The sequence below is a fragment of the Vollenhovia emeryi genome, unplaced genomic scaffold, assembly GCF_000949405.1.
Source record: "Vollenhovia emeryi isolate VEMERY1.0 unplaced genomic scaffold, V.emery_V1.0 DF939675.1, whole genome shotgun sequence".
Taxonomy (NCBI): Eukaryota; Metazoa; Arthropoda; class Insecta; order Hymenoptera; family Formicidae; genus Vollenhovia; species Vollenhovia emeryi.
The window spans coordinates 1-13,776 of record NW_011966691.1 but is presented as its reverse complement, the minus strand read 5'-3'; the positions used below and the strand labels follow the sequence as shown (position 1 = coordinate 13,776).

Below are 13,776 nucleotides of genomic sequence, written 5' to 3'. Positions count from 1 at the left end.
TAAACATATTTCCTGTCGCAGGAACAATTTACACAATTATTTACAACATTACACACGCGCGCGCGAGCATGATCAATGATTTGATTATATTTTTGTGAGTTGGTTATTAACAACAAATTTACATTGTTAACGTAATTCTAATGTCTATTGGATCATGAATTAGTTACACGTGGAATTATGATTCCACGTGTAACTAATTCATATATTTAAAATACCCTGAAATAAGAAATCTAAAAATTACTATTTGTTTATTTGATTGTTTATAATAATGGATATTGTTAGTTTACAATCAAGTTTTGTTAGAAATCATTATTATTTTAGACCAATTAAGTTAATAAACTAATTATTTCTGTGATAAAGCACGAGGAACCATAATTTCTTTCAATAATTTGTTAATAACAATTAAGTTAAATTATTATTGAATTATTTTGTTTCTTATGATGGGACAGTATTGATTTTCATCGATAGTAAGGTTGTTAAAGTAGCTTGGAGTCAGATAAAAAATAATTTAGTCGAAAAGTGCTAGTTTAACACATTTTTTCTTACATATTTTTGCACTAACACAAAAAATCAAAATTCGGCTCTCACAGTTCTCTTTAGAATTTATTTCCGAGTATTTCTGTTCAAGAAACATTAAAATCGGTTAAGAAATACGATCTGTAGCCTATTTTGAACAAGTGTTTGTCTGTTCCAGACCACTGTGCGACGGGCCAACGTACGGTTTTAGGATGGATCATCTCCGGTCCTGTTGGCTCCGCGCGCCCAGCCGGAGAATCCGCATCCGTTCTGAATTGCGTATCCTGCGAGGATACGAATTCCTTGTTGCAACGTTTTTGGGAGGATGAGAGCATCCCCTCTCGAACCTCTCTCACGGAGGAGGACGAACGTTGCGAAAAGCATTTTGTTGCTACGCATTCTCGCGACTTGCAAGGACGCTACATTGTGCGTTTGCCGTTTAAAAACGGTCCCCCTCAGATAGGCGAAACCTTTCGTAAGGCTTCAATTTTTTATTCTAAAATGGAACGCCGACTTTCGCAAAAGCCCGAGATCGCGTCTCAGTATCACGGTTTTCTCCACGAATACTTGTCTATGGGGCACATGGAGGAGCGCTCTCCATACCCCCCGGTATACATCCCGCATCATTTCGTCTTACGCGAATCAAGTACCACTACAAAATTACGCGTCGTGTTTAACGCGTCTAGCAAATCAGACGATAACACCGCGCTTAACGATTATTTGATGGCGGGACCGAAACTGCAACTAGACATTGCTGCGATAATTTTACGCTGGCGTCTGTTCCTTTACGTGTGCATGGCAGACATCGCGAAAATGTTCCGGCAAATACTCGTGCATCCAGACGACGTAGATTTTCAACGCATCCTTTGGCGACCACCCGAAAGTCTTCTGATTCGTCTTTATCGCCTACTCACCGTGACCTACGGCCAAAAACCCTCTCCGTTTCTCGCACAGCGCTCCCTTCTGCAATTAGCTCGCGACGAAGGTAAAGATTTTCCCGAAGCGGTTTCGATAATCGAAGAATCGACCTATGTCGATGATGTTATTTTTGGAGCAGACGACCTTCCGTCTCTGCTCGACAAACGCAAGCAACTCGTCGGTTTAATGAATCGCGGATGTTTTCCTCTCCGAAAATGGGCCGCGAATTCAGCCGAACTTTTGATGGATATCCCGGAGGATCAACGTGAATCCTCGGATTATCCCATCAATCGCGATGACACGCTCAAAGTCCTCGGACTTTCTTGGTCTCCGCGTGATGACTCGTTTCGTTTTGTGATCTCGCCGTACGCCGTGACCGCTCATACCAAGCGTTCCGTTCTATCATTTATCGCGAAGCTGTATGACCCTCTCGGCTGGGCGTCCCCGATCGTCATCGCGGCCAAGATGTTAATGCAAGAGCTCTGGCTCCGTAAAATTGATTGGGACTCGCCAGTCCCCGACGATCTTCTGCCGCAGTGGATCAACTATTTTTCAGATTTGCCTAACATTGGTGAAATCTGCATTCCCCGATGGACAGGGATGCGTCAAGATAAACTCGACGTCGAATTACACGGATTCGCGTACGCGTCCATTCGAGCCTACGCCGCCGTAGTTTATCTCCGAATCGTGCACTCTCAGACGAACGTTCAGGTGAACCTCCTCGCGGCCAAAACGAAGGTCGCGCCATTAAAAACCGTCAGCGTTCCACGACTTGAACTCAACGCCGTCGTTCTACTGACTCGTCTGCTCGAGTGGGTACGAGATTCTACGCGCTTAAATCGAGCTCCCTTATTTGGATGGACCGATTCTCAAATCGCGTTGGCATGGATTCAACAGCATCCATCCAAATGGAACGCTTACATCGCGAATCGCGTTTCCGAGGTGCAGACGCGCCTTCCCTCAGTCCATTGGCAGCACGTTCGTTCTCACGACAATCCTGCCGACTGCGCTTCTCACGGTTCTACCGCCTCCGATCTCGTTCACCACCAATTATGGTGGTCCGGCCCTCCGTGGCTGAAAATTTCGCCGGCCTCATGGCCGATTCTCCCGATGCCTGATGCTGCTGACATTCTGCAAACGGTATCGTCAGAAGCTCGTAAAGCTACCGTGCATCTAGTCGATCCAACTCCGGAGTGGGATCTGTTCACCTCCTACTCGAGCTGGATCCGACTTCTTCGTGTTACGGCATACGTTCGTCGATACGTTCAAAACTTAAAAAATAAAGCCGCCTCGTTAGCAATCGTTACGACGCCCTTGACCGCGTCTGAAATTCACGACGCTGCAGTCTTTTGTCTTCGATCGGTTCAAGCGACTTGTTTTCCTGACGAATGGACGGCTCTGAATGCTCATAACGCCGTATCACGTACGAGCTCCTTACGCTCTCTCAATCCCTTTATCGGGAAAGATCAATTAATCCGGCTGGGCGGGCGGCTCGCCAACTCTGCTTTGCGCTACAATGAGCGACACCCAGTCGTTCTTCCCAGACATCATATTTCTGAGCTTCTGATCGATCAAGCTCACCTCCGTTCCCTGCACGGCGGAACTCAGCTCACGCTCAGATGGCTTCGTCAAAATTACTGGATCATTTCCGCGCGAAGCTTGATCAAATCTCACATCCGTAGATGTGTTAAATGCAGCAAGCATTCCGCAAAAAACCCGACGCAATTAATGGGTGATCTCCCGAGTCCGCGAGTCAATCCCTCTCCTCCCTTTTCTCATACGGGCATAGATTATGCCGGGCCAATGCTTATTACGCCTTTCGTCGGCCGCGGTCAAAGGGGGAGTAAACACTACGTCGCGGTGTTTGTTTGTCTCGCCACGAAGGCGATCCATCTCGAGTGCGTGGAAGATTACTCCACCGAGGGATTCCTCGCGGCTTTTCACCGTGTCGTTAGCCGACGCGGATTGCCCTCAGATATGTATAGTGATAACGGCACGAATTTTCAGGGCGCTGATCGCGAGCTCCAACGCAGCTTTCGCGCTCTTAAGCGTGACCCCTTCCTAAAAAGCGTCCTCGCGAATGACGGTGTCACGTGGCACTTCGTCCCTCCGGCGGCACCACATTTCGGCGGGCTTTGGGAAGCAGGCGTAAAAAGCCTGAAGCACCATCTCAAGCGAGTGGTCGGTGCTCGTACTTTATCGCGCTCGGAATTCGCGACCCTATTATGTAAGATAGAAGCGTGCCTTAACTCGCGACCGATCTCTCCGCTCCGCGACGATCCTTCCGACTTGACCGTCTTGACGCCTGGTCATTTCCTGATTGGCAGACCGCTCACGAGCGTACCGGAAGAATCGTTACTCGAAATCAATGCGAATCGTTTGTCGCGATGGCAACACGTGCAACGTATGGTCGAGCAGATCTGGCGCTCCTGGTCATCGGACTATTTACATTCATTGCAACAGCGAGTCAAATGGACCGAATCTCACGACAATGTTAAAGTCAACGAGCTAGTTTTTCTCAAAAATAACCTGCTTCCTCCCTCAAAGTGGGAACTCGCAAGGATTCTGAAAGTCCATCCCGGACTGGACGGTCGCGTCCGCGTCGTCACAGTGCGCACCGCCAATTCCGAGCTTAAACGACCAATAACCAAGATCTGCCCGTTGCCTGCGTCTATCAACTCTCCGGGACCTGCAGAATCCCGTTAGTATTAAGTGATTTTTCTCTTTCTTCATTAGCTCTAAGGCCATTGTAAAACTTAGACTAAGTCAAACATGTACATAGTGTATATAATCTTGTCAATAAGACGCTCCTTTATGCGATCTCCTCCCCCGTTGTTTCGCATTCCGTCGAATACGAGGCGGGCGGCATGTTGCGAATCGAATATTCGCAGATGGAACCTTCGCGAAGCCAGTAACGGCGAATTCAATGATTGCTATTCGCACAGCTTAAGTGAAAGCGCGTTCCTTCGAGAACGCTCGAAACTCGTCGTACAGCGCACATGTGTATTTCTCTTTTTTTTTGGGATGTTTTCGCCACCGTCTCGCAGGTGCGCATCGCGTGATCGCCCGCACGGCGACCAATAGTCTTCGCTAGACATATTGGAGCCAATCACGGAGCTTTACGTTTCGAAGTTCCTCGCCGTCTCACGCGTAGCTCCGGCCGCGAATTCTTGCCTGCTCCGGCCCGGAAGAAAAGGGAGGAACGAACGCGACGTTTGTTCTGTTCGCATCAGCCCAGTGCGAAGTTCGCACAAGTACGCACACGACACGCGTTGAAATCCGCTAGCACAATCCGAGCGCGTAACTCGCGATCATCTCTCGCGTGCAACCGGCGGCGTCGAGCCAAGCGAGGTCTCCTCTAACGAGCGTGACATTGTACAGTGGAGCGACACAGTTTACTTCGAATAAAGTGACTTTTATATCTAACGATAAAACCTGCTGGGTTTTAACTCTTCCTCGGATATCACCGCGCGACGACCAGAGCGGTCCACTAACAGATCTACTTCTTCAATATAATGTTTGAAGTAGTCATGATTAATAAAGTTTGTGCCAAAAGTAAACAGCCATCCACAATATCCACATTTGTGCTGTATTAAAAAAGAAAATATATAAGTAAAAATGTATAAGTTGTAGCAGCCCAGATAACGGGTGCTTTCCAGCAACGTACACAGGCGACACTGTGTAACACAGTGTACGACCCCAGTGCTTTCCAACTACGACACAAGGCGACACAAGCGTACACAGCTCGGTATCCATAAAGGATTTCCACACGTAAAAAAAAAATGTATGTTATCTGGAAGGTTGCTGAAACTAGACTAGACATGTAAAAGTAAAATAATACCATAATTATCGGGCATAACCTTGAAATTAATTTGTCATACTGTGTAAATGGTGTGTCAAATTATGTCTATTACATTATTTTTAAAAACTTTATATAGAATTTGTTACTTACCCGAATTTGACTCATTTTTGCTAACCATGTGGTCTTCTTCTTCCTCTCTGGTTATTGACTCCCGGCTCACAGACACTGAGCCGACACGGCCACGTCGAACCAATAGATTTAATGGTATTGCTTGGAATGTAGTGAATTGAACGATGTAATACGGTAACCGGGCCACGCGCGGGATGATGCAATCCCGCAGGATCAAAAATTTATCTTCCGTCGGAAGACGTGTGAATCGCTTGACGGCCCAGACAGAACTAACCATGTGGTGATCGTCCGTAACTACATACACGTAACTAATATACATCGCCAGTTTACGCAAAAATTGGATTTGGCGTATTGTCAATAAGCGTAAAATGCGTAAAATAACTAGGCGGATTTGCGTAATGGTAGTCAGGCGATTTGATTGGCTGACGCCGTTTGACGCAAGTTACGCTTACGCAGATTACGCTGCATGTGACGGCACCCTCACAGGGCGGGTCCAAAGGCGACCCCGGCGACCGCCGCCATCAATGTCCCGGGTCGAGCACCACACGCGGAGCACCCCCCGAGAACTGCGGACCCTCGGAGGGCAACACGCCTCCCGCCAAACGAGGAGGCGACCCGCCACGTCACGACGCGAACGACAATATGGCGGCTATACCGCCGCGCACCGCCGCCGCGCCGACGCCACCGCCAACGGTACCGGATCGCAAGACGGGCCGCACCCCAAGCACCAGGGCACCCGCCTTCGGTGACGGCGCCAATAACGACCCCTCCACCCGTTCTCCGACGATCCCCAAATATTGTGCCGCCCAACGACGCGCGGCCCTCCACTGACACGAGCCACCCTGAAGCCGGCGCTCCAGGTAGCCCGGTTCACGTGTTATTCGCGAAAAACACTTAGCCGGAAACGGCTCCCGATCTTGTCAAACACCCACTAAACGCCCACCGGAGCGTACACAGACTTATGTAGTGACCATAAAGTACCGAGTTTTTCAACATGCGGATAACCGAGAACCGCCAGCCCGAAAGGGATTTGAAGGTCGAAACTAAGCACGCGGTCGCGACCACCGTCCCCCAGGGATTCACTTTAAACGAAGTGGTCCCGAGGAAAACCCACCGCTAACGCGCCAGTAACGTCCGGAGAACCACCACGGGGCCGACCAAGTCCTTTTTAAGCCCTGAAAAGGGCTGGATTCCATCTGGATAATTCCAGATGGAAAGTCAATCACGTAGAGGCGAGTGAGTGGGGGGAGCCGGCCATCTTGCCACGGTGACACGGCACGTAGCAGCGATTCCAACTTAAAGTGTTAATTCCTCAGTAATTAATAAGGTCTCCACTCTGCCTCCGCTTTCACCCACTATATGAATCACGCCCGAACACGGCGATACCACTTAGTTTATATGCCACTTAGCAACAATAGCCACACTATGGATACTCCTATCCAGGAGCTCTATACTACACGTCCGTACGCTATGGCTGATGGCAGACAACTATCCGTAAGCGCTTAAGGCTGACGTAGCCGTAAACTTAAGGTAATTCCTGGTCCACAATCTTGCTTTAAATAAGCTGTAAGCCTTAAGCCGTAAGAAATTAACCAGTCACAGGCATTTATTCCCCTCACTCTCACCTGTGATGGGTTAATTTCTTACGGCTTAAGCCTTACAGCTTACTTAAAGCAAGATTGTGGACCAGGGGTAAGAGTCGGGCTAGAGTCGGGTCAGAGTCGGGTTGTGGTGAACGTTTTTGCGGTAGAAACACCAAACCGGGTCAGAATCGGGTTGGGGTTTGGTGTTTCCACCGCAGAAACGCTTGCCCCAACCCGATTCTGACCCGACTCTAGCCCGACTCTGACCCTCGGTGGAAACGCAGTCATGGGTTAAGGAACTTTTGTAAACCAAGTCCCACTTTCTGGCTGTATGCTAAAGGTAATAAAGCATATATATATATACCTATATATATGTATGTAGGATATTCGATGTTCCTCTAAATAGTCTAAATGCCCGCCGCACGGGCAAGCAACGACGCGAGTTGATTCGGCGGTCGAGCGCGTTGCGGACGAAGAAATAAATATAGCGTGTGTATCTGTACGTTGAGCTAGGACGAGAGTGTGACTTCCCAGAGTCTTGCGAGAACCTTCGGAGAGTTGTGAGCTATAACGAATCGCGAGTATCTCCGCGAGTATCACTGCGAGTATCACTGCGAGTATCACTGCGAGTAATAAAAGTGCGACTATCGTTGCGAGTCGTTGCGCGTATCGGGAATGACCGAGACACATATTTGTAATAGACTCAGAATAAAGCTTTCTTTGTAATCTTATCCGTGAGTTGTGGTTGTGAGAAACAGGACTTTGTGGGCTAAGTAAAAAATCCCACACATATATATATATATTGTAGAGTTCGTCGAGTCGTACGAGATAGGCCACGACATATATTTTTTTCAGATCATTCGACTAAGAGGTTTCCTTTTTATTCGCGTTTGAAATATTCAAACCTCTGTAACTCCGAAAGGAGTAGAGGACGGGGTGGGGGTGGTTGACAAAAATGGCCGCACTCGGGGCTACGACTTACCTTCGGACCCCGACCCTCTATCTCTTACCGTTTTGGCGCTACGCTGTCGAGCGTGCGCTGCGACTCGAAAAACCCCACCCGAACCCGAGAAAAACCAAAAACAAGATGGATGCTACGGGCAAGCTGGACCACCCGCCGATAGGGGGCGTACTCGCGTGTGGAAAAAAGTGGGGAGCCAGGGGTATATAAGGAGCTGCCTCGCGCTTCTACGGACAATAACTCTTCTGTGCGGGTAAGTAAAACAGTCCCTTCCCAGGTGCGCTCGTCCGGGCCCTGGCTCTCTCTCTTGTCCAGGTGCGCTCGTCGCAGGCCCTGTGTCCCTCGGTCGGTTGTACTAACCATTCTTGTTTTTTTTTATGTTTCAGAAGCTCGCGTCTTAGAGTTTACTTCGAGACAGAGATGCCGCGCAGAAAACGCATTGAACACAGCGTGAGATGGCAGACGGTGGGACCACCACCGCTACCACCGCTGCCACCGACACTACCACCGCTGCCACCGCTGCCACCGCCGCCACCGCCGCCACCGCCGCCACCGCCGCCACCGCCGCCACCGCCGCCACCGCCGCCACCGCCGTCAGCGTCGAAGAGGAGGAAGACGTGCATCGTCTGCCCGCCGCTACCGATGGCGACGAACAAGCGGACGTGTCCGCGCCTCGTAACCAGCGCGAAAAAGAACGGGCCGGCGCAGTAGGACGGCGGCGCCAGCGGTAGAAGCAGCAGGCAGATTTAACCGCATGTGTGACGTTCACTTGCACCACCTGAGGATTCTCTCGCATGGAGCGTAAATTGCGTAGAGTAAATTGCGTGGCGTGTGATTGGTGATACGCAAGGTTACGCTACGCAATTACGCTACATGTGAAAGCATCCGGAACGTCGCACGCACACTAGTAGTGCGGATTAGGATCCTGATCCACAATGCATAGCGTGCAGAGATATAAATCCGACCGTGCAACCTCCCCGTGGTATATCTCGGGTGACGCTAATGCCGGCGGTGCCGAAACACACACTCTTGTTGTGGGTTTCGGTATTTTTTTGAAAATGGCTCGGACCGTGCCTTCCAGGCCGCGCGATGACCACAGGGAGACTCGTCTATAATGCGGAGGACGGTACAAAGAGAGGGGTTTTTAGTTGGTATTCCCGCTTCTCGGGCGAGTCCAGCATATCCACAGTGGTCCGGCTGCCCTGTGTCGAATGCGTAAAGGCATTTCCCCCTACTCTCGGAGAAAAGAAAAGGTGCAAAAATTGAAAACCGAAAGCAGACGCGCGCCGTCGCTTCTGAACGTTTAACTTTTTAATTTACACAATTTTGCACCCGTTTTCACGTTCGCGATGCTCGGCGACGCGAGATACCCGAGCGGTAGCTTAGAACATATATGATATGGAAGGGGAATGCCTATTGTTTTCGAGAGAAAAATATGTCCGGAGGAAGCGAGAAAGAAAATCGTAGTGGCCTCTCTCTTGTGAGCAACTACTCGAAAGTGCGCATGCGCGCCATTTGCTGTCACACAAGTATCGGTGTGTGTGTGAGTGTATAATACATTTAACTATTGAAATGGCGCGCATGCGCACTTTCGAGTAGTTGCTCACAAGAGAGAGGCCACTACGATTTTCTTTCTCGCTTCCTCCGGACACATTTCAATTCCCTATTCCCCTTCCATATCATATATGTTCTAAGAGCGGTAGCGAAAACGAGGTACAAAATGGGTCGATTCACTAACTCAGCGGCTGATATAAACATAAAATCACATGTATTTCGGTAACGCCGCTATCCCCGATGCCGTTCTCGTTAAGAGAGGCATGCGATGACGGATACTTGAATTTAAAACGGTCGGAAGCGAGGAAGCTCGTCCCGTTCGAGATTTCATGTTTTCACCCGGCGTAAAAATCGAAAACAGAAAGCAGACGCACGCCGTCGCTTCTGAGCGTTTAACTTTTTAATTTACACAATTGTACACCTATTTGCATGTTCGCAACGCTTCGCCACGCCAGATGCTCGAGCATTATTGAAAAGAAGGCAAAAAAGGGGTCGATTTGCTAAGTTTGCGGCTTATTTCGACACAAAATCGCATATATTTTGGTAACGCGACTATCCCCGCTGCCGTTCTTTTTCAGAGAGGTGTGTAATGATTGCTACTTGAATTTAAAACGGTCGGAAGCGAGGAAGCGCGTCCCGTTCGAGATTTCGTATTTTGACCCGAAGGTGCGAAAAATGAAAACTCGAAGCAGACGCGTGCCGTCGCTTCCGACGGTTCAAATGTTTAATTTACATAATTGTACACCTATTTGCACGTTTGCAACGCTTCGCAGCGCAAGATGCTCGAGCATTGTTGAAAAGAAGGCAAAAAAGGGGTCGATTTGCTAAGTTTGCGGCTTATTTCGACACAAAATCGCATATATTTCGGTAACGCGACTATCCCCGCTGCCGTTCTTTTTCAGAGAGGTGTGTAATGATTGCTACTTGAATTTAGAACGGTCGGAAGCGAGGAGGAACGTCTGGTTCGAGATTTCGTATTTTGACCCGAAGGTGGAAAAAAATGAAAAGTCGAAGCAGACGCGTGCCATCGCTTCCGACTCTTCAACTTTTTAATATACATATATAATTTTACACCTTTTTTCACGTTCGCGACGCTCGGCGACGCGAGATACCCGAGCGGTAGCGAAAACGAGGCACAAAATTGGTCGATTCGCTAACTCAGCGGCTGATATCGACACACAGAATCACTCACAAAGACACATCCGACGTCGGCGCAACGCTCGGTATACGTCGCGGAATGATCCAACGTAGAACGGCATTCGGGAACCACCCAGCCAGGAAACACCCCGATGGATGACGCTTCTGTCTACACGCTAGAAGGGGGAGAAGAAGATTCCGTTAGAACACGAGACAACTACCACGCGCTAACGTAGCGTAGCGAGATCGTCGCGTTAATCGTACACCGCTGCGACGGTGAAAATAACGAGAGGAGCGTATACCAACCTGTGTGCACCTCACTTACCGACGCCGCGGACCAAGGGAAGCCCCGCTACCACCCGGAGGAGGAGGAGGAGGATGGAGTCTCACCAGGAGCTTCGAAGAAGCGGGAGCGGGATCGCCCAGCGTCACCCAGCAGCGGCGAACGAAGCGGCTACGCCGATCCGACGGCGCGGAGCACGGAGCACCGAGCCACGCGCACGTCGCGCGTCCTCCATCCAGGGAGCACGAAGGGAGAGGCACGCGTACCCAGGGAGAACCTAGGGCAGACGAAACGCAACGTTAACACGCAATTACAAACCTCAACCTAGCGTAGAGCCTAAAAACCAAAACCCCCGATCGGACCGCGATCCACTCTCTCGCGACCGAAACTGAGTTTAGCACGAGCATGGCCGCGCGGGGGGTGAGAGTAAGACACTCGCGCAAACAGCAGCACCACCACCACCACCGGGCGCACCCGGAGCACCCGGAAAACTAGATTAGGTCCGCAGAAGACCGCCCGCGCGCGCTCACACCTCCACCACCGGGTCAGCCGGTGCAACGGCGCGGGCCCACGGCAGGCCCGCGGATGCAGCAAACACGCACGAGCACGACAGCACCTCGGAGAAGACGTCCGTCCAGCGACACAGCAAACACCAACAACGGCGGGACGAGAGCGCGGAGGCATAAAGGCGCCTCCACACGCACACACGCAAGGCGCATCCGCGCGCAACAGGCCACCGGTCGCCAGGCACTCCGCGCGCGCGAGGTCCTCCACGAAGAAGAGGACGACGGGAAGCCCACCACCGGGAGGTCCGGCCAGGCCAGAGAGCACGTAGCACACCGAATAGCGCGGCGCACACCGCGCCCCAAGATGGGCGAACCGCAACGCGCGTCGGTAACGCGTGCCCATCCATAGGTCTAGAACCAGGAACAGGCCCGCACCGGGGGGCGCAACACCTCGGAGCCGGTGTCCGTCAAGGGAGTCGCGAGATACTCTTTCAAACGCGAGTCAAGTTCGTCCAACTATCGCGCGCGGCGCTAGTTGCTTCACGCTAAAGTTGGACCACCCGCCGCGGTTACGCGCGACGATCGTACTCGCGTGTGGAAAAAGGTGGGGAGAATGGGGTATATAAGGAGCCGCCTCGCTCGTTCGGACAACTAGTCTTCCTCGCGTGAGTAACGAGTGCTGTTCGGAAAGTGGGTTCCCCCCAACCTAGAGTCCCTGTAGTAAGAGTCTGGCAAGGATTGACGCAAAATGGCGTCTGGTGTGTTGGTTATCGCTGCATTACTGCACTAGTGCAATTAACTAACTGCACTAGTGCAGTAATGCAGCGATAACGAACAGACCAAAGGTAACCAAATAATAATAATAATAATAATCCCGCGTTCAGAGTACAGATTCGAGACACCTCATTGGTTCCGCCATTTTGCGTCAAACCAATCAAACGGAGAATGTTTCTTGCCAGATTCTTACTACAGGGACTCTACCCCAACCTAGGTGTGCTCTTCGGGCCCTAGAACCGCGGTGTGTGGGTGTGTGTGTGTGTGTGTGTGTGTGTGTGTGTGTGTGTGTGTGTGTGTGTGTGTGTGTGTGTGTGTGTGTGTGTGTGTGTGTGTGTGTGTGTGTGTGTGCGTGAGAGGGAGAGAGACAGATGCCTCGCCGAAAGAAGAAGGCGTACAACGGGAAATGACCGCCGGTGGGACGACGACGACGACGACGACGACCAATACCACCGTGACCGCCACCGCTAACGCTACCGCCGCTACCCCGTTCCCCACCGTTTATCACACGCGAGTTCGACGACCCGCCGCTCCGCGTGGAACAAGGAGTGGGAGCCACCACGGGTATATAAGGAGCTGCCTCGCGCGTGCTAGAATCAATAGGCTTTCGGCAAGTCGGATAGAAGAGATGGCCGAGGACGACAACCACCACCGTCCTGTCGACGAGGTAGGCGAGGAGGCAGGCGGCGGCGACGGAGGCGACAGTGGCAACAACGGCAACGGGAGTAGTAGTTCCCTCGCCACCATCGCCAGCCTCAGCATTTCGCAATTGGTGCCATCGCCATCGCCGCTACTGTCACCTTCGTCTACCCGTTCCCGGAGACGCCTTTGGACACCGAGTCGAGCCTCGAAATCCCCGATTTCCTGTTCGAGGAGGAGGAGGAGGAGGAGGAGGAGGAGGAGGAGGAGGAGAAGGAGAAGGAGAAGGAGGAGGAGGAGAAGGAGAAGGAAGAGGAGGACTACGAGCCGCCGATGAAGAAATGACGGTAAGACGCGCGTCGATTTTTCTCCGCGCTCTGCGCACGCGCACAGCACGCGAGCGCGACTTACCATCGACTCGATTCGATCGTTTCAGACTCGATCCAGCAGAGGCCTCGACGTCGCCGACGTCGCCGGCGGCGGCGGGACCTTCGAGGACCGTGCCAATGCCGCTCCCGCGGTGCGATTGCAACGAAGCGGGACCGAGTAGCGGTAGCAGCAGCCAAGCGGTGCCGCTGTCGCAGGACAGCCGCGAGGCGTTGCACGGCGACAGCTGTGACCCGTCGACGGATGAGCTCGTGATAGACGAAGACGATGACGACGAGGAGGACAGGCCGCCGCCGAGGTACCAGCCGCCGACGAACCACCGCTCGCGGGAACTGTAGTTTCTCCGACCTGTACAACGTGTGTATCAACGCTTTGAATAAATATATTACAACGATATCGCGTTTAAATTCTTTAAATCCTCCCTTCCCCATCGTTTTTCACACGCGAGTGTTGGACGACCCTGACGCCAGGCGGCGCGATCGTACTCGCGTGTGGAAAAAGGTGGGGGGCGCGAACGGGGTATATAAGGGGCTTCCTCGCGCGTACTAGATTCAATACGTTTTCGGCAAGTGAGTAGTTCGCTTCTC

At 51.4% G+C, this 13,776-nt stretch overlaps 1 protein-coding gene across 1 annotated transcript; it reads left to right on the top strand.

The window, feature by feature from the left end:
* The first annotated feature begins 1,017 nt into the window (after positions 1–1,017).
* Positions 1,018–4,140, top strand: LOC105556968. Its single transcript, XM_012004086.1, has one exon. It carries the CDS (start codon positions 1,018–1,020, stop codon positions 4,138–4,140), a length of 3,123 nt encoding a protein of 1,040 aa, XP_011859476.1.
* Positions 4,141–13,776: the final 9,636 nt, after the last annotated feature.